Raw genomic sequence first — 27468 nt, forward strand, 5'->3', positions numbered from 1 at the left:
AGATCTGATTTAATGACAAATATACACTGACATCCAGGTAATTCCAAAGGGTTCACATGCCTTTTCCAGCAACTGCAGCTTGTGGATCCAGTGAAAAATCAGATTACTATCAAGGATTTTTCCACTTTTTGAGGCATTATTAAAAATGTCTTCTATGTGGGCTTTTTGCCTCCTCCTGGATCAATATGTTGAACTTTATGGACTTGTACCTTTTGTCAATCTATATAAATATGTAATGACACCCCCTAAATCAACTTTTACTCATGTCCATTATTTTGTTTTGCTTGTTGATGTGGAGGCCATTGATACTTATTACACATAATAATTTATTATGTTTAGAAGATAAAAAAAACTAACTATACCGACAACTTATGAGATCACTCAATCTAGTTACTTCTTGCTGGCCGGGCTGTGTCACAAAATCCTAGAGAAGTAGTCTTTTTGCCCTTTCTTAAGGGCAACCTTGGGCGCGAGCATACAGTATGACTTTCTATCATACTTACATACTATATGCATACAGGTGACCATACCTAGGAACTCTCTGGTTGAAGCCCTGTTTCTGAGTCAGTTTCTTCTTTCTACGGGCAGGACAGCACCATTAGGATATACCCATTCCACCTGTTGCCTGGGGCTAGTCACATCCCAACTGTGACTAGCTCTCGCTCCTTAACAAAGCCAGTAACCTACACTGGGAAAATCCCATGTACAGTATGTATTTGGAACGTAGAACCTCCATACTGCTCTGTATGTTCTGTGTGTTTATGCATGTATACTCGAAATACCAGACTATAGGGATACATTTTGCAGTGGCACTTTAAGGCCAGCAGCCAATAAATCACATGTTAAGGTAGGTACCAGACACACAAGATTTATTTATAAAACCAGATAGCCTTGTGCGCAGGTTCAATGACACAGGTACAAACATGTAAATATAAAGAAAAAAATAAAACAAATTAATTTGCCTGTAAATAAGTAAATAAGTGACCAACGAAGCAAGAGCCAAAACAAACATATGGAGAACATTAGAATGAGTTTAATGAAAAAAGCAGGTTTTTATTATGCGATTTCAGTTCTTTATTAAGAGTCACAGCAAATGTTTGACATCTACTGCAACCACTATACAAATGTGACTTAGTTTTACCCAAACAGCAAATTAAGATGAAATAAAATAAATGCTTAACAGATCCACACAAGAAAAGACCTTACGATCAACTAGCTCACAGAGTAAATAAAGACTTTATAACAAATGAATTAGAAATCATGTATAAAAAAAATATTTGTTTTTAACAGGGAGTTATCAGTTTAAAATTTTTGTACATGGTATACAATTACTCCGGTAAAAAAAAAAAAAAATAATACATACAAACAAACACGTTTACCCATTATTTCCTTATAAGGCCTTTTACCGTAATATTGGATTTATCCCCATTATACTGTATTTGTTTTTTTCATATACAAAATATAATATAGAAATACTGTTGACTCTGTTTATATAAGCATTTCATTTAAAGGAAGGGAGAGTGGGTTAGGAAAAAAAACATCTTATTTATTAAAGGAACCATAACAGGGAGACCAGATATTCCTTTTAATCGGGGACATTTTTGGAAAATGCATACTGCAGGGCTACATAGAGAATATCAATGCTGCGAATGATGCATTTATTATATGTCTCGAATAAAAGGGATATATACAATCATCCGAAAGAAATGCTAATGTATCTAACGTATAAACGCTTCACCCTTAATAGCTTATAATACAGTCAGACCGACATAGGACGAGCCGGGATCAGGAATTAGGTCAGAAAGCCACAAACTGCAGTCATTGACTATACAGGCCAATGAGAGTAGTGTCCCAAAGCATAACGTACATTAAAATAGTAATCCTGCCATAACTTTTAAAACTGTGATAGCTTTGATAGCGCCTTAGAAAACAAATAACTATTCCAAACAAACAGGGCTTTCCTTATTGACTAGAGGATTTATTCCATAATTAACATTCTTATATTTTGTTTCATAGGTGACACAAAACTAATTGTATTTATTTTTTCGTATCTTTGATGGTATACAGAAGAACAATACGGTATATATTCTGCTCGTGAATCTATGTGTAACACGTGACTAGGACAAAAACAAACTCCATTCTCTTCAGGTAAAAGAGTGTTTATAATGTTCTCCTGCTTAAAATCAATTGAAGTAGCTCATGTTTTCCTTGCCATGTTCCATTCACTTTCACTCCCCTAGACCTGGATTGCCTCAATAAGCTAGAATTGTGTGGCCAGTGGAGTTTTGTCATCAACCACAGGGTCATAATACTTAAGTTGTAATTCATCTTACCCACTGTTTTATTCTGGGTTTTACATGGTGGCTCGTTACACTTGAGGAAGGCATGCTTTTGTCCATACGTTCCTACGATATTACCTAAAAAGTCACTACAGTCAGAGGAACGTACTTAGACATGCTGTGCTCCCCTGAAATGTAAGCATGTAAGATGGATACAGTATGTCTCTAACAAACATAATAGTACCCCATAAACAATAGCCAAGGGGTGAAATACAGCTATAGTTCATATTAATGAACAATGGCCTGAAAGAATATGATGGAGAATCACATCAGCTTATAAGATGTGAGGCCTTCAAACATTTTGTGATTCTACATCTTACTCTATAACCGTTGGTCTACTAAAAGATTTCCAGGCTTATTCTCCACTGGGCCAATATGGCAATAACTATTTTGCATATCCATTTATGTATTTTTTGCTTTAGTTACTGTCTAAATGAATGCTCCAATTTATATGTTGCTTTTGGTGACTATTTTCTTGTTTGCTGTATTTCAGCAATTCCCCTTTCCTTTGTGCAAAACGGCATTTATTACAGGTGGATTATCATCACAAGGTCAAGGAATAAATTACCTGAGGAAAGTCATTCTGCCTGAACTTGTTAAGCAGAAGACTTTCTATACAATACCAAAGGTGAAACAGAAACAGGTATTCCGATTCAATTATATAAGTCAACATTTTTTTAGTGCTTTTTTCCCCGGGCCGGCATAATACTGCTGTGCTCAAAGTCAAATTAAGTAGTTGGTGCAGAATGCAATCCTACACACAAGGTCTGTGTCCTGAAACATCTCATTACTGGAGCAAGCTTACAGGTATCCAAAGCAGGCGGCACAAATATTAGAATAAAAGCTAAAAAGACACTAGGTATTAGCTATAATTTATATCTGAATCACAATCCCCTATAACAAAACCATATTTCATGTCCATCCTATAATATAAGGCACAGGGACCTGTTTCAAGGCAGCAGGACATGTGGAGGCATTCGCTAATGTTCTTCCAAATTTTTCTATTATTTTCTCTGTTTAAGCAGGGTTTTCTAGGCTAGACTTCTAGTGTCTACACCGACGGGCCATTACATTTTTTGTGTGTGGATGCCTTGCTGGTATGACCACTGATATGCGTCTTAGAAACCCGCACATTGGCTACAAGACTGGCTAAGTAGGCCAGCACAATGAAGTCTCTGGCTTGGCACAGAATCCACTTCCATCATTCCAATTGCTTTTTTTTTTTGCAAAGACCAAAATCTAATTGTAACTATGTTTTCCATTTTTGTTACATTGGGGACCTCTGATATCTAAAATCATTTTGCTTTAATCAGTTTGAGTTCTTATATCCTTTATTTTTATAGCGGTTATCTTAAGCACATATACATACATTTAATATTTCAGTGTTAGTTTCCTTCCAAAGGAACGTGGGAGATTCTGAATGCATCCAATAGCCCTTTCACTTCGTTTCCTTAAACCCCTGTGCTTACATCTACGTATATAGTGTTTTACTCAAGCGTATGCATTGAAATACGAATTATGAGCACAAGACTTCAGACTTCTTCTGTAGTCATTTCCCAGATGCTACCACTGGTGATTATAAATATATTTAACAAAACAAAATGATCATATATGGTTTCTGATCTAAAACATTTGTAATACATTATTAATGGTAACTTTTGCTGGTGTAATTGCCGTATATTGGCTATGTATTTTTTCTTGAAAATTTAAACAATTGCCTTTATAAAAAAAAAAAAAAAAAAAAATATCTATTGCACAGAAATAATAGGAAATGTTATCTCAAATAATATTTTTTTTTCTGGAAACCCTATGTGTTTAGTAGAACAATACAAGATTGTAGCACTAGTGGCCATTCAGTTCCTTCATATTCAAAATACATTCAGGGTCACTTACAGGACACAGAAAGTAGCTTGTGGTTTCCCTATATGCTTTACAGTACGGAGCAGATTCTTCCAACTGCTAGAGTGCTATGGCTTTAAACTGCTGTTATTTTTTATATCCACCTTAATTAACCTTTTTATGTTTAACCGCTGAAATTATTTTATATTTATCATGCATTGGTGACCTCGCAACTTTTGTCTCCGAATCATAACAAAAACAGTGCCTGTAACTATTATTCTGAAACTGTATTTTTTTTCTGGGCAATAGATTTTAGTGAGCTTTTTATGTTCGCTCTCTGTCTTCCATTGGTGTAAGTTGTTACATGTTAAAGGGACAATCCAGCTATCATGTAATGCATATGATAGCTGTGCGGTCCCATAAAGCTTTTCTGGTGTCTGCTTTGCAAAGGCATGGGGGGGGGGATACTGCAAAATCACATATGCATTTGCCCCTTTGCCTATCCCCTGGCTATTTTCCATGTAAATGTGTTCAGCTGCTTTCCTTCCACTGATTAGCTGCTCCAAGCATCCAATCAAATCTGGAGGAGAAGAGCAGCTGCCGAGCTGCAGCTTCTGCCTCAGATAATAACATTTTTTTTTATGAATGCATATTAATTACTCACATATGAGTACCTCAATGTGCTGCCCCTTAAAACGTATCTGCTTACACATCTATGGCTTTTGAGCTAGTAGGATGATAGTACGGTTCTATATTTGGTAACAACACATTTTAGCAATTACGGGGAACAACATCTGAAAACAAATCTAACTCTATATCCCAGAGATAAAATGTATTTACAATATTTTGGGGAACCACCAATCTTTATCTATAACAACATGAACTATACACAAGCATTAAAAAATTATTTCTACATAAAAAGCTGAAGGAGAAGAATTGGAAATAATAATTTTATTATTTTAAATGTGCTTTGTCTGCAAAAATAATAGAAACTTAGAATTACATTCTTAAAGTTTAACACAGAAAGAAGGCAAAGTGAACGTACTGTCTACCTATTTGAAGAGAAAAGCTTTTATTGACCAATGAAAAACGTTAGTGTGTTAAGCTGGTGAGTAGCGTATATATTGCTGGTACCGCTATACGTATTATTACAGGAACATTTTTTGTTCTGCTTCTGAAGTTGTATGAAAACATAGATGGAAAAAAATAATTTTCTATATTCCTTCTGCTTTGAGTAGATTTACTAAGGTGCTTAAATGTGAACACTGGTTAGACATTCACTGTAGAATTGTGCTGGGATTGTCCAAGGTTCATGGTACAGAAGAACGTCTAACGCAAATGTAACGGAACTGAGTTAGCGAAGATTTTTTTGGCAAAATCTAAAATTTTGGAAACAAAATATCATTCATTGTTTTGACTGCAATTGTGTTTATTTTTCCAAGACATATTTTGTACATGTATATAATAACTAAAATAATATTCAACTTGTTTTAATTTACATAGTGCAACTATTTTTGAATTTAAGTAATTAAAATATAACTTTAATGAAACTTTTATTTACTTTTATCAATTTAATTTTAATAGATCCTAACAAAAACTACTGGACCATAAATTCATGGTTACAGTAATATGGAATGAGTCTTTGCATCTTGTACCTTAGTAAATTAACTCTCTCAAGGTTGGCTTTATATCCCAGGCAGTAGAAGGCACAATTGCTGTAAATGCCTCCCATATCTGATAATTGCTGTGGAAGGGGCAGAGTGTGATGGAACTTGGCTAAAATTGTCAGGTATGTTCGTCTTTCTCAGTTGTACTCCTTGGCACTTATTAAAACGTGACTCTTTTGCCAAGTACCTCCTATGCCATATGGGAATCCCAGGCCTGGGCTAACCTCCCATTTTACATTATTATGTTCATCCATTCTCATAGACGCCACCTACACAACCCTATGACACCTAACAAGTTGCTTTAATGTAAATAATTACATACATGTAAGTTGCAGGAACCCTAAAAAGCTCTGGCAGATTTGCAGCTCTCGAGGATCAGGTCAAACACACTTGATCTGATAATTGAGTGCTCTTTTCAACATAATTTTAAGAAATCTGTTGTTGGAACACATTCTTTACGCATTTATAGTACTATACGGGATTGGCCCTGGTCAATACAAACCCAAGCTTCTCACCATACATATACAGGAGATATATATAACTCAAAAATGTTACCACAGCTATCTATGGAGAAAATAGATTATCCAAATAGCAATCTCAAAACAAAATTAAACAGAAACACTTATTTTACACTGTACAAAAAAACCAACACTATTATACAATAGTGGATTTACTGTATGGTTTACTAAACTGTAATATCTCTCTCTGAAAATAAGTGTGTATATATATCACTTTTGACTTTTTAGGACATTTTTATGTGATATATTGATAGTATGTGGGGAAAAAATTGGCTGTATTCTGAACTTAATGCGCCTGAGGATTATTGCAGCTTGTCAAAGAGTATTACAAAGCCAGCTAGTTCCCACTTATCAGATACCCAAGGCCTGCACAAACACGCTATTGATCTGACTATTCTACCAACTTTTCTTTTTCAATATTATCATTAAACCCTATCTGCTATATTGATATAAATGTGAAAAAGCATTTTAGAACAGAAGAAAGTCTCCAGGCCATGATGACGCTGTTACTGACACGCCAGAAACAGGGAAACATTTTAGTTTATGCAATACATTTTGAACCGTACTGTTCTGCGTGTTCCAGGTTTAACTGAAAAAAAGCCTATGTGTATGTAAATAATAATAATAATAATAATAAAATGGTCTTATTATTATGCTCACATAATCAGGGGATGTGAAAGGTAAAAGTGGCGGTTACTGCAATGAAACATTCATGACATTTTACATTGTTATGGGTAATAAGCTATATTCCTAGGGCTGAACTTCACTTTTTCTGCACTATTGGCAATAATTATTTTCTTACGTCGTCTCCCGTATGTCCGAGATGAAGGTCAAGTTGACCGTTAGTAATGTTGAGGTACTGTTTTAAATCTGATTTTAACTGAGTTTGGATCTTGGATTATCAGACCAGTCTACAAGTACTAGTCTTCTACATTTAATGGATATTCCTACTGGATCACAATTGGGAAATACCCGAACCCTGGATTATAGGTGGTCTTTGAAGATGGCTTTAAGACTTGTCTACACTAAACCAACCAAAAGTATTGTCTTCTACATTGGCTGATATATAGCATGTAAATTTGATTGTAGGCTTCTCTCCCTGTTTTATTTTTCTGCAGGCTGGGGCTTAATCTATAAGAGCTGAAAAAAGGGGAAAGCCACAAGCCCCCTATTCCTTTGGTATATGAGGAGTGCCAGCTGGAACATTTACCGAGATAGGGGATTAAAACATCTGTGACAAGATCTGGCTGTACAAATCCATGTAGAATTTAGGAGCCAGCCACAAAGTTAGGTCCCAGCAGTAAATATTCATGGCGAGCCCCAGCATAACATTTAAAATATGAACTCCAATACATTTATAACTTTATATGTAAACACAAATATCCTATATTAACATGGGATTTGGTCTGAGCTGGGTAGTCTTAGTATATATACATATATATATATATATATATATATATATATATATATATATATACTATGTAAAATTATAGTTTAGGGAGCTATACATTAACCATACAATATGCAATTCCTATTGTTGTGCAAAGACTTATTTCTTTTATATAAAGTCTATATTTCAAGACTGTTTTATAAGTTTGAAGGGCTATATTTCCATCATTCAATTCAACAAAACAGAAAGAAAATTGCAAAACATTAAATGTAGGTCTTTAAAGGACATGTAATCACTGATGCAATGGGCTGATATTACATATCTCAACCTTTTTGAATCTAAAAGGATTTTGTATTCTTTTCTTTTTGTTTGGAACCTTTAAGCCGTAAAGATCAACAAGTTTAAGAAAAGTCTGCAACATTAAGACAAAAGCTAAATTATGCACTACAGGAATACTGACAGAAGCAAGACAATACATCTAAGATACGTTAGTAATAATAAGTGATTGGGGGGGATGAAATGCATTAGCAAAAATAAAAAAGCTTTGCACTATATTACAGAGTTGTTCTAGTAAAAATGAAGGAAGGCGTGACTGCATCTGCTCTATTACATCCAACTTTCACCCTCCTCAGATTCTTCTGAAAGGCACGGACAGGCCCTGACCTCACCACAGCTGTCTATAGGCGGATACTGGGGATGATACAACTAATATGTCTCAGGCTCTGCACAAACAGATCCGTATAAAGGGTGACCAAGTTCTCTTTTCCAACTTTTGCATACTTATCTAAATGCCTTTTTGCTGCTAAAATACTCATTGAACACTTTGTTCTACAAAGCATACCATGATTTAAACTTTCCGCACACAACTTCTAAACTATGGTGGTCTTTCTACAACGTCTGTGACCATGAAGTTGCAATGGTTGAACGTTTCCAATTTCAATAGGTAATAAAGCAAATGCTTGAATATCGAATGAAGAGGAAGGGCCACTTAATGCAAGTTCATTCCAAAAAAAAACATTTTCTACCATTGAGACAATGAAAGGATCAACAGCATTTTCTACCATTGCTACTGGAAATCTAGTAGACTTGTCTTTCTCTACTTGATTTGGTATGTTAATACTGCCCTTGTATGGACGCTTATCAAGACAAAAGAAAGCTCTCAATACTTTTCTCAGCGTTAACTGATGGCAACTCAGAATTTATTTTTGATGAAATCAGGAGTATTCTAAGATTTTCTTAAAACAGTTTCAAGACACATTTCAGCCAGAGACCTTAGAGGTCCAGAAGTGTAAGGTGTTACCAACTACACCAAACACATCCTGCGCACAAATAAGTTGTTTGTATAAAGTTTTCTTTTTAAAAAAAGATAGTAATAATTCTTAACCAGATGTAGTTTTTTTTTACATAGAATATATAACATGCACTGGTAAAAAGTTGAACGTTTGCTTTTTAAAAACAATTATGAAATTGCCTCAGGTATTAAAACTGTAAAAAGTGTAAAACCGGTATATATTTGTACCCTGTCAGAATCTATGCGCTTTCCAATAGTGGAATTTCATTGAGATTTGCGTAGAAAAACCTTTCACTCTGCTCGGAACCTCAACAGGATGACACAAATAGATTATCTTAATGTGTTGAATTATAGGCCTTAGGACCTCTGATTAATGTGCCCTGAATGTTGTTAGACTATTGCAGGAAGTAGAAAAAAAAAATATACTCAAAACCGAAGCCAAAGTGCTTACATTCTAAAAAATTATTAAAAATAACAAACACATCACGCATAAAAACAGACATCAGCACTATTAAGCAATCTAACGCATTAGACCTTCTATGTAAATTTTATGGAACACCTAATCAGACACACTGGAATTTCAAGATGATTAAAGGTTAGTTTGCTTTGCACAGATTTAATTTGCCCAACCCAAAGTGCTAAAGCCTTTCCACGATATTTTTTTCCAACATTATATAAAGCATTTTATAGATAATATATATATATTGTCATTTCAAGCTGCAGTAGCCCTTTCATTTTCTGCCCAAACATCCAATTATACCAATATGGCATACAGTTTAAAACTATAAATATAAAGTTAGCTTAGACAAAATGTAAGTTGTAGCATAGTTTGAGAAAAGCTTTTTTTCCCAAGTATGTGTGTGTGTGTAGATATATATATATATATATATATATCTACACATACACACACTTATAAATTACTACTACTCTGTGGTACAGTGGCTTTGTAGTGACCCTGATAAAGTAAAAAATATTTTATCCGATTAAAAAAAAAAGTCTTAATGAATGGCTGTTAAAATCATTTTTATATATATATATATATTTTTTTTTACTCTTTACTTAATAAAAGCATATACATATACAAGCTATTGAAACGGCTACAGCAGCTTCTAATAAAGTCTCTTTGAGCATCATATGGCACATGTGAAAAGGGTAAAAAGTATCAATTTCTGGCAAGAAAACATCTATTTATTAACTGTCTTGCATTCAATGTCTATCACAGCACTAGAATGGTCGTTGCGGCCATGTCTGAAGCACTTCTTAAACGGAAAAGAGAGCTTAACGTGAACAGGTATCTACACAGAACAACAAGAATGGTGTCTCCCTAGTTAAGTCATTGTTTTTGGCCACAGAAATGAGAAATGTGTTTAGATAAGGCTAAAAGTAGCAAGTAATTTAATATCTTGGTTAGAGTAATGTTTAGAACCCTTTGGGTTGTGGGAACAATGTATGAGCAAAGCTTTAAGCTGCCCCAGTTTGCCCAAATCTGTACAACAGGTGTCATTAAAGAATTAAAAGGACGAAAAGATAAAATCAGTTCCTTTTTTTTAAAATTAAGGGCGTAAAACGCTAATCAAAACAGTAGCTTAAAAAAAGGCTCAACTTCCCTTTTCGGATATACACTTGTAAACTTCCCTCAGGTTACATGCATAAATCAAAGCTCTTTTTTTTCTTAATTACAGAATAAAGAAAGAAAACGTATGAAAGCAAAAAAAAAACAAAAAAAAAAACTCCCATCCCCTCCCTCCAACGATCTCGCAAAACATTTATCTAAATGCAAAAAATTACTAGCAGAATGTTCACAAAGCAGACTCTGGTTTATCTGTCTCTTATACTTCTCACATCACTCAATGTGAAATGAGGAAGTTCCCGTAGTCCAGAACTTGGCCCTCTGTAAACCACATGAACCGTAGTGCATAATTACAAAAGGAACACCATTGCAAGGACAATTACCATGTCTGATTTTGTTTCGTGATTTTTTTTTGTTTGTTTGTTTTATACAATACAAAGCTATCATTTTACTTTTTTCTTTCCTTAAGGCAACTTTTTTATATTTATATATATATATATATTTGTTTTTTTTTTGTTTTAGTAAGGCAGTCATTTCTGATGAAATAAAAGTCTTCTGATATTTCCAGATGAATATTTTGGTATCTGATTGCTGATGATTTCTTGTAACATCTCAGGAAACTCGACACTCATGGATTTATCCAGAAAGGAATGGAAGCAAAAGGCTAGTAGATTTTCAACCACCTGAAAAAAATGGAGACGATGGGTTTTAAATTGAAGGTAATTTGGTGGTATACACAGAAGTCTAATTTATGTATCTATCTATCTATCTATCTATCTATCTATATATATATATATATATATATATATATATATATATATATATGGAGTGTTTATGTATAGAAGGGTACTACTATTCTTGGCATGATGTAATTCGTAATTCTTCGTAGTAAACAATATTAGCTGTATTTTCTTATCCCAGTAGAGTTATTTTCTGAAAATTACCCAGTAAAATGCTGTTTGTTCAAGAAACTAAGATGGCGTTTTTTTGGATAACAAAGGAAGAGTACATGTATGGAGGCAAGATAGGATGGGACTGAAAACACTTAAATACAAAAAGGGGTTAAACAATGTACAATAATAAAAATATTTGAAGAAGCCATAGTCTAAAATCAGAGAGTGGAAAGTCTTAGATGCCATTACGCAGAAGTGCCAGGGTACTAGAGTGAAAGATGTGAAAGGGGAACTGTCAGTCTTTAACAATATTCATTTGCGTAAAAAAACATTTAGACTTTAGTTTGGATTATCTTAATCCTGGAGGCCCTAAGAACGAGACATTAATATCACTGTTCTCCAGGTACCATAGGCAGCATTTCTGACACACACATATTATTTCCTTTAAGCACCTGCAGGCATAATTCTGTTTACTAGTGTTTAAGATGGTAAAAAGGTAATGTTTGAGACAAGTGACAAATAAGCCCTTTTCTTAGGATAGTATCAAAAGTACAGAATCGTAATTGCCACACCACTGTCTGTCACGCACCATTATAGGCAACTACAGCTAATCCTGTAGGAAAAAGACAACACCTTTAGTGATGTGAAGCCATAGGTCACCCATTAATTAACACGTGCTATTTAGCCTAATAGAAGCTCAATCTACTACTATGTTCTCCACAAAAAAAGCTAATGACACCACTTCCAGGCCACTGAACCACACATTTCCAACTTAGTTTACATGCTTGCTTTAGCACATAGGGGCACATTTGCAGTAATCCGGATATAACGGCGTTCTTAGTGCTCATATCAATCAAACACATTTCCCTCAAACTCTGTTGCCTGTTGACCCACATTCCTGGCACGGTACACTGGCCTGATACAGAGTAATCGTGACCATAGCTACAGAGTCCAATAACACTTTTATATTTGTGAATTACCGACATCTCTAAGAACAAGATGTGTGCGTTGTAATGAAGATATTCCCTTTTTTCCCTGCTGTGGGAACCTTACCTCATGCATTGTATCCAATAGTTTTGTCAGTTGATAAAATCGTTGCCAGTTTTGGCTGGAATTTCCTTCCCTCTTTACTATGGCTTTCCCCAACTCTTTAATGTAAGTCATGCGGATTTCCTCGAACAGAGTATGGCTTTTCAGGCCATCCTTTGGAACTGACAAAAAAACAAACAAAGTTGTTCTTATTTAGTGGGCGATGTGGATAAGCATATCGTTCTGTAAGTATAGTCAATCAAATACACTTACTTGTACACAGAAGCAACAAGGCTTTCATGCAGAGATATTCTTCATAAGAGACCTGGAGACGTGTCAATTCATGGACTACTTTGAACATGTCTTGAAATCGTTCTTGCATGAAGGGCAGATTCATCCTCTCCCTTGAAAAGAGGGGGGGCAAAAGGTTAATATCTGGTGACCTAAAACATCTGTATGTGCAGAATCTAGAGGCCTTTCCAAGAAACAAAATCTAACATTTGTGGTCAAATAGGTGACACAGCAGGAGACAGCTATATAGTTCTTGAACTTCAACTTGGTGTTTGTTGTGCTATTCGATATCCAAGATATTCATCTTCATATAGATTTAGAGAACTATTTAACAAATCTATTCTCTTCACTACGGAACTTGTCCACCAACTGGGAAATTAGCTTCTGTAGAACACAGGAGATATTCCAAACTTTCACATTAAGTGTCATTTCCACCTTTTTTCACTTACATACAGTTTCTATCTACATTTACTCTAGATGCACTTCTTTATTTTTTTTTTCATGTAGCCGGTGCCAGTCATTAAGACATCAGGTTTGCCTCACAGCCATCATTTTATAACTATTCCAACAAATTGCATTTATAAAAGAGAAGAAAACGCATTTGTAAGCACTATATTTTAGAGAAAAACATTTTGTGCATATAAAGCTGTAGCCTGGTGCAGGCTTGAGCTAAGATGTCTTCTGAAAAGCGTGACCTCGCCACCCTACCAGCTGGTCCATAAGAGTCTTGTGTCTGCGCCAGGAGGCACTGTGTAGTAATCTACTATTATGTATTAGAAATTAAAGCAAATTTGTGTATAAAAAAATAAGTAAAATATGTATTTTTTTTAATAATACAATGTGCAATGTGGTTTATACATATATGCATGCTAGGTCCTGTAATTGGCATGACTGCAATCGTTTGTGATACATTAGTCCTCTCTGTGTAAGTTAAATCATCCTTTTTCATGTCAAGCTCCACATTAATATGTGGCACTCTGGAAATTGGTAGTGTGCCTGCAAATAATATGCAATACTTTATTACTAATTGTAAGCAATTAAGGCAGGGGGGAACCATTTGCTGATCGGCAGCCACGCAGTACATGAGGTTTTGAAAACATACTGAATGGGATATAAAAAACATTATGTGATGTCGTGTAATCTCTCTGGAAACCAATTAGGGGAATGGATTAGCTAGAATTGACAACTATATACCTGTTTTGCATCACTCTGGGTATAAACTTCATATATAAACAGCATATATTATAGGCATCATTACTTCATAAAATGTGTCTCTTGTTGGTAGTCCTTTATATGGGTTTACCAGTAACAAGATGCATCATATCACAAAAGGTATAGTCCTCTTGAGTGCTGTGGTGAAACAATATGATTTGCAGGAGGCGCAAGAAGGCATACCATGCTGCTATATGCCCCATATCTGGTGGTCTGGGAGAAGTAGGAAGACTTGTGCTCCCACCGACACAGATATACATTTATATACACGTGGATATATGCATGCCAATAGATGCACAGGTGTTATTGTAATTGTTTCTCAAGTAATGACTAGCGTTTACACCAAGATTTACATTTGTGACAGTTTTATTTGTTTAGTTTTCACTTTGAATGGGTCGCTAAATCGAGCCTAGGGTTTTCAGATATTCTAAGAGTGACTTCAGGGGTTGTAAAGCCAAGGATGTCAGACTGAATACACTTAATGCAGAGTCAAATGAGCTAGTTGGATAACATGCTGAAGAAAGTTCTAAAATTCTAACAATACTTAATTAGTATTTACTGAAGGTTTCTTCCAACTTGCTAGAACGTTTTCTGCCATAGCACTGGAAATACTAGGTTTTTAATTGCATGACATGGAAACTGTAACAGTATTTGAAGTCAACGTTTTCAACGATGTCCTCAGAGAGAAGTGCAAAGTGTTACCTTGGTTAAAAACAGGTTAAAAGGAAATATATGCTTTCTTTAGGTTGGGGCTACATAACCCACTGTGTGTTATCTTTCATTATTATATAGAGTGAAACTGGCGCAGGAAGGCCAGTCTCAGACCATGCACAACCCATTCAATGTTATTTATTCTGTCTCCATGCAGGAACTATACAAAGACTTTCAAAGCTCTACAGGTGACCAGAAAATGAGTGAATGGGAAGCTCTCTACTCCACATGCATTTACATATTATACATATTATAAAAGAGGAAAGCATGGAAATGCATTTGCATTAAACACCATTATCCAAGAGGTGTAATAACCAACCTTAATAATATCACCCTCACTACAATAAATGCAATCCCTTGAGGAACAACAAGATGCTAGATATTCCCAGAGTCCTCTTTCCTAAGGTAGAATATTATAAATAAATCTATGAATAATCCATCACCAGAGCTGGAGTCCTGTCTGCAGTCAGGAGACCATAGTGGGGTGGGGGAGAGAAAAAAAATGAGGAGAGAGTACACTAAATCACTATCACTGGGACAGTTGTACCTAGCAGACCGGAACTTGGAAAATGTATTAAACAAAAGGAAAAAATAAACAAACAATAACCTGGATGTCACAGGACATTTATCAAATAAGTATAATCCCCAATTTTCTGAATTATTCCTTACCCAGTTATATGATTTACTGTAATAAGTGGAGAATCATTTTAGAATGATCGTGAGCCTGTTTAACCCTTTGTTATCTAATGCAACCATTTATCATATTAATCATATGGTTAAGCTACTGGTAACTAGACCTTCTAGCTGTCAAAGGGTCCTATAAAAGATACTGTTGGTGCACTGTAATGAGACTGTACACCATTGAAACACTAATGAACCATGACCAACTGTTAAGATTTGGACAAACTATGACTACTTTCATTTGCAGAAACTCCTTCTAACTGAATTCACCTATACATTAATAAAGAGGCCACTGGACTATAAAATGGACTTGTAGGTAAGAAATGTGGTCTTACCACCAATTACACAGACATATTAAATTCCTCAGCCATGGGCTCTGTAAAGAATTAACCAAGAGGGTCATGACTGTAACGCAAAAGACACAATGAACCTGTGTTGGCTGAAGGAAAGGTCTCAGAGTCAGAATGACAATGTTCTGTGACGCAATATTTAAAACAATGAGACCTAAAACTCTTCGAATTGTCCTAACACCTTTAGATGGATATCGAGCTACTTTTCTCACAAATCTGCAGAAGCACAACATTCACAACCCAAACAAAACAACAAAAAGAGTAGTAGCTTTTCTCAATGCATTGGAGAACGATCATTAAATGCATTATCTACAAAGGAAGTGCTGAACCATCTTGGCCAGTGGGACTCCTACTGTGGGACGGCTGTCGCCGTAATATTTTATGACGCCACCTGCACTGGCTGTAAAAACATAACCCAAGGCACATACGAGAGCAAAGGAATATTAGGAATACCATTAACTTCAGATGTTCTTCATATAAAGAATGTCAGTCAACTATTTCCACTATTGTTAGGAAGTGCATGCAGGAGAGGGTGCTAGTGATCCTGGGAGCAGGCCTTAGTAAAGCTGTATATATCATGACAGTCAAACTCAGAAGGAATGAAAGTAGTGTGCAGACATTTCTATTAATTGCCACACCAAATTGCTTTCACTATAGTACTCCAGCTCAAGAGACAACTCTTACTATATACACCTTACAATTCCAATATGGGCTGATACAGTTGGGAGGAATGACCAAGTTCTAGTATCAGCCATAACGCCCGATTGTTTAATGCCTCTCCAGAGAAAGTCTAAAGTGCAATTAATGCAATCACTGTTAGGAAGGGCCCATGGTGTCTTTTACATAAAAGTGTAGTTTTTCCATTAATATTGAAACTCAATGGGAAGCTGGAAAAAATAATGCTGACAAGATGCCCTGCTGGTGCCGTGAAATGAGGCCTTAAAATTCAATTTCATCTCAATCCTGACTTTAACCCACAGGCATAGGAAGTCTTTGGTGCCTTTTCACAAACATACAGTACAATACATGGACAGATGTTCAGTAATTTGAATTCAGACTTCAAATTGGGAATTGTGTGCCGGAAGATACTTGAAAACAGCATAGCAACATTTGAAAATATTATTCATTTCAGGATTTTATGGTATATCTATACATCAAAAGACCTATTTATAAAATGTTTTACTTATATTCTTCATTACACTAACTTATGAGACACTTAATAAATACATTCATTTATCCTTTTTATATAAACACAAGTATTAGTGTCATTAAAATTATTAACTACCAATAACTAGCACTTTTTGGGGTTTATATAAGAGTAAAATGGGCAAAATAAAAAAAGATTTCTAGATTATATAGTATATCATTTGCTGAGGGGAAAACCCAATGTGTGTAATTATCATTAAACCAATGTTAGGATGGCTGCCCACTGGAAAGCAGTAAGTGTGGATTTCCAATTTATATCCTATGCTAAACATAAGATACTAAGTTATATTGTTATGGAACCATTATATATATCAGCAAGAAACGCTTATTGCTTTAATGAATATAAGCTGGCCTCGACCAATAAAGGGTTACACCTCACGCAGATACGTGAGAGACGCAAGTAGCAGTGTATTCAGTTATCTATATTTTACTAACTGCAAGCGCCATTCTGGCTATATCTTGTTGCAGGAAAGTATCTAATATTTGTTTCTAACGGTTTTCTGCCTTTCTGCCTATTTCCGCATAGTTTCAGGATTAACCAATTAATAAGCTTTACGTAACCTGACGTCCCTTTTTTTCTGGACACTATATAATCTATAATATAAACAAAATAAAGCAGAGTGATTTTGGACCTGACCCAGAGTGTGTCGTGTGTCTTATTTTTCTCTCCGTGCACGTACATTTATATTCACATAATTTGGAGCAGTTCAACAATTGAAGAAAGGCTTTATTGGAAAGCATCCAAAACAATATAAATAGGTCACTGTAAACTAAAACATTTTGTAACAGCCTGAAACAATTGGTTTTCTTCAACAGATTTCTGATAGATATGTATAACTTAGAAGTTGGGTTGCACTGCACAGGTACATAATGTAAATGATCATTTATTTATGATTATATACCGTATTGGCTCGGATATAGGCCGCCCCCGTATATAGGCCGCACCCTAAATGTTTGGTGCTTTTTTAAAGAAAAAGTTTTTTTTCTTTAAAAAAGCACCAAAAAAAACATGCTGCCACTGTCCTCCCTCCCCGAGATATGCTACCACTGTCCTCCCCCCCGAGATATGCTGCCACTGTCCTCCCTCCCCGCGATACGCTGCCGCTGTCCTTCCTCCCCGAGATCCGCTGCGCTCCCTCCCCGAGATCCGCTGCCCTCCCTCCCCGAGATCCGCTGCCCTCCCTCCCCGAGATCCGCTGCCCTCCCTCCCCGCGATACGCTGCCGCTGTCCTCCCTCCCCGCGATACGCTGCCGCTGTCCTCCTCTGCCCCCCCTCCTCGACTTACCGGAGCAGACTCCCGGGTGTCTTCAGGGCCGGCGAGGGACATCTACGCAATACGCGTATGCAACTTCCGGTACCGTTACCGGAAGTTGCATTTGCGTATTGCGTAAATGTCTCCCGCCGGCCCCGCAAGACACCCGGGAGTCGGCTCCGGTAAGTCGGGGGTGGGCAGAGGTAAAACGCTTAGATAACCTCCCGTGCCGGCACCCCCCCCCCGTGGGAAGTGCTGGCAGGGGAGGCTGTCTGAGTGTATCGGGGAGAAGGATGCAGGTCCCCTGCACCGCTGCGGGGGATCTGTATCCTAACCCCGCTGCCTGCCCGGCGCCCGGGACTGCATGTCCCGGGCGTCGGGCGCTAGACCCCGAATATAGGCCGCACCCCCACTTTAAAAACTTAAAGTGGGGGAAAAAAGTGCGGCCTATATTCGAGCCAATACGGTATATATATATATATATATATATATATATATATATATATATATATATATATATATATATATATATATATATACAGAAATACAGATTATTTACTATTCAAAAGCAAAAGACCCTGCATGGGGATTTCTGCCATGGAGTCCATCCCCTTGGTTTCACAGCATGGCGTATGAATGACTACACACTAAACTGGGTTTATTGCTGAAGCCATTGTGCTGGGGACGTGTATACTCATGCTCCCCGAATATGTCCAGTGTGTGCATGGGCAGACGTTTGCCATTGGGATAGTGACCAAATAGTGCCTCTCACTGAAATCATCATGGTGCAGGGAGTCAGAAGAAATGTGTTCTGAAGTGAAGGTAGGTAAGTGAAGGTAATTTCCTTCACTGATCCATGATAACATGGGCTTACCTGTTGCTTTAAAGTAAAGGCACCAATTACACCACTACTTTCACATTAGCTGGAAAAAGTACAGACCTTTGGGTCACACATTACCAATGCCAGAAATAATGATTGCTTTGACCTTCATCCACTGACCTTCCTGTAGTCAGTATCAAATTCATATTACTGTACACAGACATGCCAAGCTTGTCCTGAGAGCAGTCACTGTTTCCCTTCCAAGAGCATAGAGCTCCTTAGGGAAGGAGAACCACATACCATTTTCTGTTCAACCCCAACTTTAATTCAGATAAAAATAAAATGATGTTTAGCACCAGCCAATTTTGTGCACACAGCTGCCATAGTCTAAAAAACAGGAATGGAGTCTGTAAAACTTTGTTTAGTGGCTTGATCACTAATATTAACTGCATTTTAACCGATTTATTCATTGTTTTGACACAGGTGTAAAGGAAAATAATTTCTCCTGGCCTACGCTAAAACAGCAGATGAATGAGAGGCTTGTTTACTTCTTTCTTTACTATCCAACAAGCTAGTTTAGAGAATTAAAACCATAAGATGAAAAACGTGTTAAACAATGAAAAAATATAATTACTTACTCTGTGATGATCAGATCTGGAGCAAAATACAACACACTCCCATTGGACTGTTTGTAAGACCTCCACCCGAGAGCAAAAACAACTAGGAACATCCAGGAGTACTGAAGAAGGGTCATTTGATCATCCAGGTGCAAATTTCGGAAACCTGTAAATAATTATAGAGGAATTTAATGGGAAGTCATACATTTAATTTAATTTAAGGCTAACAAATGTGGCATCTTAAAGGGTTTTTCCAACAACCTCTGAGCTGTGGCTGAGTTGAGTTGAGAAGACAGTTCACCATTGCATTATGAAAGGACAACATTGATTGGTTTCTCCTACCCAATAGGCACAGCTCAAAGTTATATGGCCTGGAAATATATTGAACAACAAGACAGGAAGAGGCTGTGGGAGTCTTGTATACCTACGCAGTGCACATTACCTGGTATTGCCTTTGCCCATTTCACGACAGATACAACTTGCCGCCCTCCTAGCATGTTAAGAGTAGACATGAGTCTCCAGGCTGTTTCGGGTAAAGTACTGTCGTAGCCAGAGTACAACACTTCAGGTTCGATAACCTCCAGCAACGAGATCAGAGTGGGTGTAAGTTGAGCCACAGCCGCTGGGAGCATGGCCTTAGTCATGGCGTTTTCTGGAGACTCCCGTACTGCTACTGTGTTAGACTGCTGGACTCCTTTAATCTTCTTTTTTGTTTTACGTGCTAGGAAACAAGAATAAATACATTTTGTTCTCCGCTTCATTGTAATGTCAATTGGTATATATATCACAACACAAGATATATCTCCCCATTCCAATGTTCAAGGCCTTGACAAATTTATTTTGATGAATCACTCATTTATTGCAAAAATAAACTTAAGTTGAGCTTATATAAACTTAAGTCTAGTTTTAAAACCATAGTGAAAGAGCGAACGCCATGACCTGCTTATTTATATATGATTCAACCAGCGGTCGTTATAATTGGCTCTGGGCCAAACATTTAGGAGATGCAGTATTAATGTCTATGTGTTTCATATACTAAAATAATCAATATATGATTATTTACGCATAATTATCTAAAAATGAAAGATGTTAACGCCTGTGATTATTGTCTCCAAAGATTATCATGGCAACCTAAAATATGAAATATGGGAATGTGTGATCCAAGTCTTGATTTAAGACATGTAAACTGTGACTTATGTTAAATGGAAAACACAATCCATCTTTAATCAAAGCTCCATATGATGCCCACATTTCAAGAGGGGGTGAATTCAAGCTTTTAATACTAACACAACATATCATGCCAGCAAGTAAAATCTTAATCTATACCTCCCAACATCAAAAATGGCCAGCGAGTAAGGCATTAGAAGAACAACTATATATTTGTGTTTGTTAACCCTGCCAGTTGAGCGCTAAATGGGTTTATGTTAAGCAGCAACTTGGTTACCTTGAGAAGAAACAGCTTTATTTTGAAACATGCCCATTTCTAGCATAATAAACCACTGATTTTCTATGTTTTAAAACACTAGCACTTTTATTTCTCTCTGTAACTCTGTAGTTTAGAATATAGAAACTTTCATACCCCTATATTCCTAATGAAAATGATCTTCTGCACTATTTTGTACTATGAGGTATAGTATTGTAAATCATATATACGGTATTTAACCAAACAACAGAAAACTAAGAAAGAACTTTAGTTGACTAACATAACACAGGTGAATATTACGCCAGGTAATAAACTCAGCATAGCGTCACATAATTATATTGTGTTAAAGGCTGATTGCCTAATAGCAATTTTTGTAGCCTTCATTTATAACATTATAACACTCTATGTAGTGCATACAGTAATCCATACGTTATTATTATAAATAAATACATAGAAATAAGTCAGAGGCCATTAACTTCATATACTACGGCATCTATACAGATGAAATCGTATCAAAACACATGGCTTTGTAGTGAGGATGAAATAAATTATAATTTAATTAAAGAATATCATCTTTCTTCTGGCAAGATCTGCTAATACCCCCCTGTTTCTTCCTGGTTATCCTCAGTCACTTGCTATGGATTCTACCAATTGGCTTTACGACAAGGAAGATACTTATAAGTCTCCAGTAAATGGCACTTATATTGTTTTTAATGGCTCATTTCTGCTTTAATTAATGTTTATATATTTTCACAAGCTCTGCACATCAGGAGTTCTTAAAAACAAGTCTTTGTGTCATAATCAGGTATGTCATGCCAAGGTGTGGGCGCCTCTGGGAACAGGGCCTATGCGCTGTCAAATGGCAGTTGAAGGCTTTATTACAGAAAATAGGCACATAAAGACACGTTACTTAACGCATAGCTCCCTAGTGTCCCTGTGCTTGAGGGAAAGTCTTTTTTTGTGTGATCTAAATCCTTGTACCCCCTTTCCTATGAGTTTAGAATAACCACTAGGTATGCACGGATGGCTCACGCATAATATTTAACCTAACGATTGTCTAGGACAAGCTACAGAAGACACTTTTTAAACCTGATCATCATACCAGGGACTCTCCTGGTAAAGTGCTTCCTCACTGGGGCGTAGGAGTGATGTTTAGCCATGCCCACTCCTTGCTAGTCCTGCCCTTAACAGTGACTAACCCCGCCCCCTCATTAAGGCATTCGCACGCCCGACTCCTGTCTTCATGTACCATCACCCCCCCCTCGCATAGGTGACACTTAAACATGCATTATAAATGTCCCCTTTAAGGACACAAATCCCCCGCCCCTGATGTCCCACTTTTCAATGTGTTTGGAAAGTTTGCTGGGTGTATGAGTGCATCACAAAGCTCTACGGCTCTAAAATTTTACAATTAAAAAAAAAAAATTGCTTAAAAATGTTTTTCCGGCCTTGTTAGAATCTGAATAGCTGTGAAAACCCTATAACGTGAGCAGCATGTTTGCAGTATGATTGTGTTGTAAGTCTTCTTGAATGTATGTTGGCAACTGTTTTGAACAAAGTAATTTGGTTATTCAGATACCCCTTGCTGACTCAGCACGGCGTAAGTCGTATCAGCGGATGGATGCTTGGTATTAATTCGGTTTGTTGTTAACAATCCTTTTCTTCATTCTTAAAAACGGATATGTACACTACTGAGAATATTGCTTTATTTTTCTTGTGAAAGACGCCCTGGTCGCGATGGTTTCCTTCCAACCATTCAGTGTAAAAACGCATTGATTTCTCCATCCTGCGTCTTAAAAGAATAGGTGCTATTAAGCAAAAGAATAACGTACAATTGTGGTAACCAGGAAGCTATTTGAGATGTGTACTTCTCATTTTTATAGACTGGTTAACATTGGTTTAACCCTCTCCTAGATGGACAGCAATAAATAAATATACACTATATGTGTAATATTCCACATTGTACATGGATGCGTACTAAACTGTACACAGCTTCCTTAGAGACACAAATATAAGGAGTTTAGAGATGGTAGAAAACAGAATTAAGGCTCCACTAGTTTTCAGAAAAAATAACAGGTCATGGATATGTTCCGTTTGGATATGTATGTTCAAAAGCCTATTGCTTTTTCTTCTAGAGGAACATAAATGTCTTGTTGCTGCAGTGTAAACACAATGCGCTGTGGGACATTGTTCACCCAAGGGCTATGATGCAGGACGGCTTTAATTAGATCTATAAGGTACAGCAATCCTATTCTTCAGCTTTATACGTCACGTTTACCAGAAATCAATACTTAATTTGGTTTATTTAAAAATAAAAAAAATAAAATGAAAGCTAGCAAGGCTCAGGGGTCATGATGGAATCATTTATTGAATGGCATTTTTTTCTGACAAGAAAGAGTAAATGTTATGGATTGATAAGAAGTAATGATTCCTCAAGGGAAGCCAACATAAATATGCAGCAAAATATTGACAGTGCACAGTCAGCTTCTGTAAAAAAAAGTTCTTAAAGTTCTTTGAACTTATGGAACAGTGGTTACCACCTCAGTCCTCTCTAGCCGTCTAAAATATTCAAAGCTTCCAGTTGTTCTAAGATATGTCCACAAACCCTAGAGCAGCGATACCCAATGCTAGGAGTCAAGGATCTCAGGAATTCTGATTACCTCTATCTGAGAAGCGACTTTTGGATTCAACTTTAGTGGCCCTTGAGGACTAGTTTGAGTACCACTGTAGTAGTATACCAACAAAGATATTTTCACATAGTCGGATGCGGACCTTTGGAAATATCTACCATCTTCCTTATGTGGTTTCCTCAGCCATGCAGACTGAGGTTGTGAAAGTGTGAACATGCAGCCCTCTCAAACTTTTACCATCTGGTAAGAGAAGTATTGAAGTTTGGATCTGTCAACAGCTACGATGGGGCTGTTATTAAAGTATAGCGACGTGGCAATCAGGATTCCTCATTTTCCTTCATGTACCCCCTGCTGCAACGCTGATCTGCATGGGTATTTCTGCTGTGCATGCAGGGTGGTGGTGACACTAAGAATTCACAAACTTCTTTTTACACAACAGCTGAACTCATGGCCTTGGTGGAACGTGGCAGACAGACAAGTATTGAACCATGGCCTCCAGTGTGAATAGCAGTTGTGGAACTCTGGGAAATCCTGTAGTGCTGTTCAAGACAGTAACTAACAGCACAGCTACGGTGTGACATTTTCCAGGATGATTTTAAACTTCATGGGTATACAAGATTCCACAGAATCATCAAGCATCGCTGTATTCTTTGTTAGTCAGGATTTGTGGGATGTTCCAACAATATGAAGAGTGTGGAAAATAGTGTGCTGGCAGAATATTGTGACAGCTTGGCATAGTATAATCTGGGGATTGTGGAAATGTGTCAGAAATATCACTTTCCTGTCATTCTGCAGAAGAAGGCTGGGGTGAGCTCAGAATAAGGGTGGTAGGTTAGACTAGTCAGTGTTAGGTTTACCTATGTTTTAAAACAGATCTAAATTACAATGAACACAGACACGTCCAATCATCTGACAATTACCAGTGTGTGAAAGTGATGTTTGTTGTGCCTTCATAGCATGTTTACGTGATTAAATAAATCTCAGATCATTCTTTAAAGCTATTTATAACAACCAGTGCCACAGATGCCAAGCCCGGTCAACAGTTTAACCAAAACCAAATGTTTGATGGAATCTGCATCTCCGTGCAAACAGAAGATTAAGAATAGGTTTATCCGCCTTAATCATTTTTGCAGTAAATGTTCCATACTGTCCAAGAATATAAAGCAAGGCCAGAGCATACAGTATGTCTGTCTCCACCTTCTGGAGCTGGAAATACTGTACATATTTAATTTGGAAAACAGTGCTGCTTTTCATCGGAGCCAAAGTAGGATGATACTGTAAGTCTGCTATTTACTTTGGAAATCAGGGCAGGCAGCCGTTTCCATGCAAACTCTTTACCCTGAAATACTCAGCCTAGAAAAAAGCACATTCTGCTCAGGGGGTTCTTGTTTGTGCCAACTTTAGACCAATTCACAACATTTCAAAAGGGGAAAAAATTATGTAATCCTTTTCCATATATTCTATTTTCTCCCTCATTCCCTGCTCAGAGTTTGGCAAGGACAGACACTCGGTGCAGGCTGAGACAAGAGGATACACACCACATACTGAAATAGTTTTATGGATTCTCTTGTATGAGGCACACATGGGGTTTGGTTGAATGATCGCACTTATTTTTTTATTGTTTTTTTAACTTTTTGCTGCCCGGCTCTAGACTATGTTTCATACTGTTTTTTTTTGTGGTTCTTGGTGTCGACTACACACTGTCCTTTTAAGAATTTCTAGATAATACATTTGAATCAAACAGCTGCATGATTGTATTTATTTATCTGTAGATAAAGGTAGTCTCCAGATGCATGATAGAATGAAGAACCGTGATTACCATCAGGTACGGGTAAACCGTGATCCTTGCTGGTTGATGTTGGTGTTCAGAACGTCAGCTACAGGGCCAACACAGCAGAGCTATGGTTGAGAGGGATGCATTCCTAAATGACATGCTTCGTAAACACAGCAGGTTGTCCCTTACAATAACAGTCGTACCACATACACAATATAGCAGTTGGCATCTTATATCCAGCTGGGCTTACACCGCTTGGCAACTGGGAATTGTCACTAACCTCAGGTGCAACGCCACTTGCATCCCGCAGCTGAACCCGATAGCTAAAGATGCCCAGTGTGCTGATATGGAAGAATATACCACTAAACACCTGCCACCATGGAAAATGAGCCATATGGCCAGAAAAGCAGTCATGCAGGAAAATACAAAAATCACGGGAGGGCCTGGGGGACAAATCTCTCTTCTGCTATACTTGCTACAGCTAACATCCTTTCAGGATTCTGAAAGGGTTAAGATATGCACACATACATATATAAAACATCCAGATTGTTTGTTTTACACTGTATATATATATATATATATATATTATATATATATATTGTGACAGTGTGAACCCCAGGGAGATGATTAGCATGGCATCTGGGTACAGCTGCTATGCAGAGTATACGTATGGGTCCCTGGGGTGGAGCAATTGGAGAGCAGGGTGGGCCAATGCTCCATTTCCCCATTTTGTGGAAACTCCATGCCGGGTTTTCCATGAGGCAAGAAGTCCACAGGATCCGGTCCGGGATTTCTATGAGGCTGACATCAGGCACAGGTGCTGGACATTAAAAACCCCTGGAGCCTGATACTCAGGGAGACTGTTGGGGGAAGAGGAAGTTCCCTGTGCTCCCAGGGCAAGGAGAGGCCCTGAACAAGATCATCCCTGAGCCAAGTGAGGCAATACCTGCCTGGACATTGTGTGTGCTGTCTGGGGGGAGGTTTTCCAGAGCCTGGCGTAGCTGGGTCTGGCTGGGAGGTTGAGATAGTGGGTGATTAGGCTGGTCAGTCTGCACCAGCGTAGTTTAGTTAGAGAGGGCTCCAATTGGGAGCTAGGTTTTTGTTTTATGATTTGGTTTTGGGGTTTAAGCGGTTAAAATAAAGCGCTGTTTTATTAAACACTGGTGTTCCTGACTCTGATTGCCCTAGAGGACTGTGCTTAAGACCCTTAAAAGTGACATGTATGGCCCTCATGCTATAGGGTTTGTCACATATGGTGGAGAATGCGGGCAAAGCACTGCTATGGTCTGTGGGCAGAAAGCAGGAACCAAGTGAACAACTGAGTGGATGCTGGTGATGAGTGCTACACTGGATCCAGGAACCCCAAGTGTTGTGCGGCCTGAAGCTACCAAGCTGCAGTGGATGTGCCAGAAGAGATTACAGTTTAACCCGGAGGATTGAGTGGAAACTCTGCAAAGACGGTTGCATGGTATGTGCCCTTGTGTATTGCTGGCTGAAATACATATGCTTATGGAGGATGGCCTTGATGTGTTTGCCGACTTATTGATGATCCGGACGTGAAGTTTCTGTTTGCTGGGTAAAAGTATTGCATAGCTGTGAAACCTGCAAATGAAAAGCATTTTGTCGCTATCTTGATTACATACTGCAGAGAGAGCGATTAAAGACTCTGGGATTTGTGTATTGCACTGACTGTTGGTCTAATGCAAGATGGGAAAAGGACAGCAAAGCGGAAATAAAATGTCCTTTCCATATTTCACTTGCCAGCCAACCTGCAGTGGATATGTGGAACCACTGAAACTGGCACAAAAGGCATATATAAACTGTGCAGGGTCCTGTGTTGAGGCTCAAGAGTTAAAGGAGGAAATTGAATCCTTAAAGTGGCTGCACCAGGGTAAAGTCTCTGATTTGAACTTGCAGCTGAAAGAAGTAACAGATCAACTAAATGCTGCAGGAAATAAAGTGGG

The 27468-nt window shown here is 37.5% G+C and overlaps 1 protein-coding gene and 1 long non-coding RNA gene across 2 annotated transcripts in view; both read right to left on the reverse strand.

Annotated features, from left to right (window-relative positions):
• Nucleotides 1-2809: 2809 nt before the first annotated feature.
• Nucleotides 2810-5561, reverse strand: LOC128490603 (uncharacterized). The gene is made up of 2 exons (XR_008353964.1): nt 3527-5561; nt 2810-3488 (listed from the first exon to the last, which is right to left on the reverse strand). It is a non-coding gene; the product is annotated as an uncharacterized LOC128490603 (long non-coding RNA).
• Nucleotides 5562-10210: 4649 nt separating this feature from the next.
• NR3C1 (nuclear receptor subfamily 3 group C member 1) overlaps nt 10211-27468 on the reverse strand; it is a 96842-nt gene continuing 79584 nt past the window's right edge. The window contains exons 5-9 of the mRNA XM_053462556.1: nt 20120-20398; nt 19699-19843; nt 12810-12940; nt 12561-12718; nt 10211-11297 (exon numbers count right to left, since the gene is read on the reverse strand). Of these exons, the coding sequence (XP_053318531.1) occupies nt 11145-11297; nt 12561-12718; nt 12810-12940; nt 19699-19843; nt 20120-20398 (866 nt within the window). The 3' untranslated portion in view covers nt 10211-11144. The remainder of the gene's footprint in view (nt 11298-12560; nt 12719-12809; nt 12941-19698; nt 19844-20119; nt 20399-27468) is intronic.

Source organism: Spea bombifrons, chromosome 4 (assembly GCF_027358695.1).
Source record: "Spea bombifrons isolate aSpeBom1 chromosome 4, aSpeBom1.2.pri, whole genome shotgun sequence".
NCBI classification, from domain to species: domain Eukaryota; kingdom Metazoa; phylum Chordata; class Amphibia; order Anura; family Pelobatidae; genus Spea; species Spea bombifrons.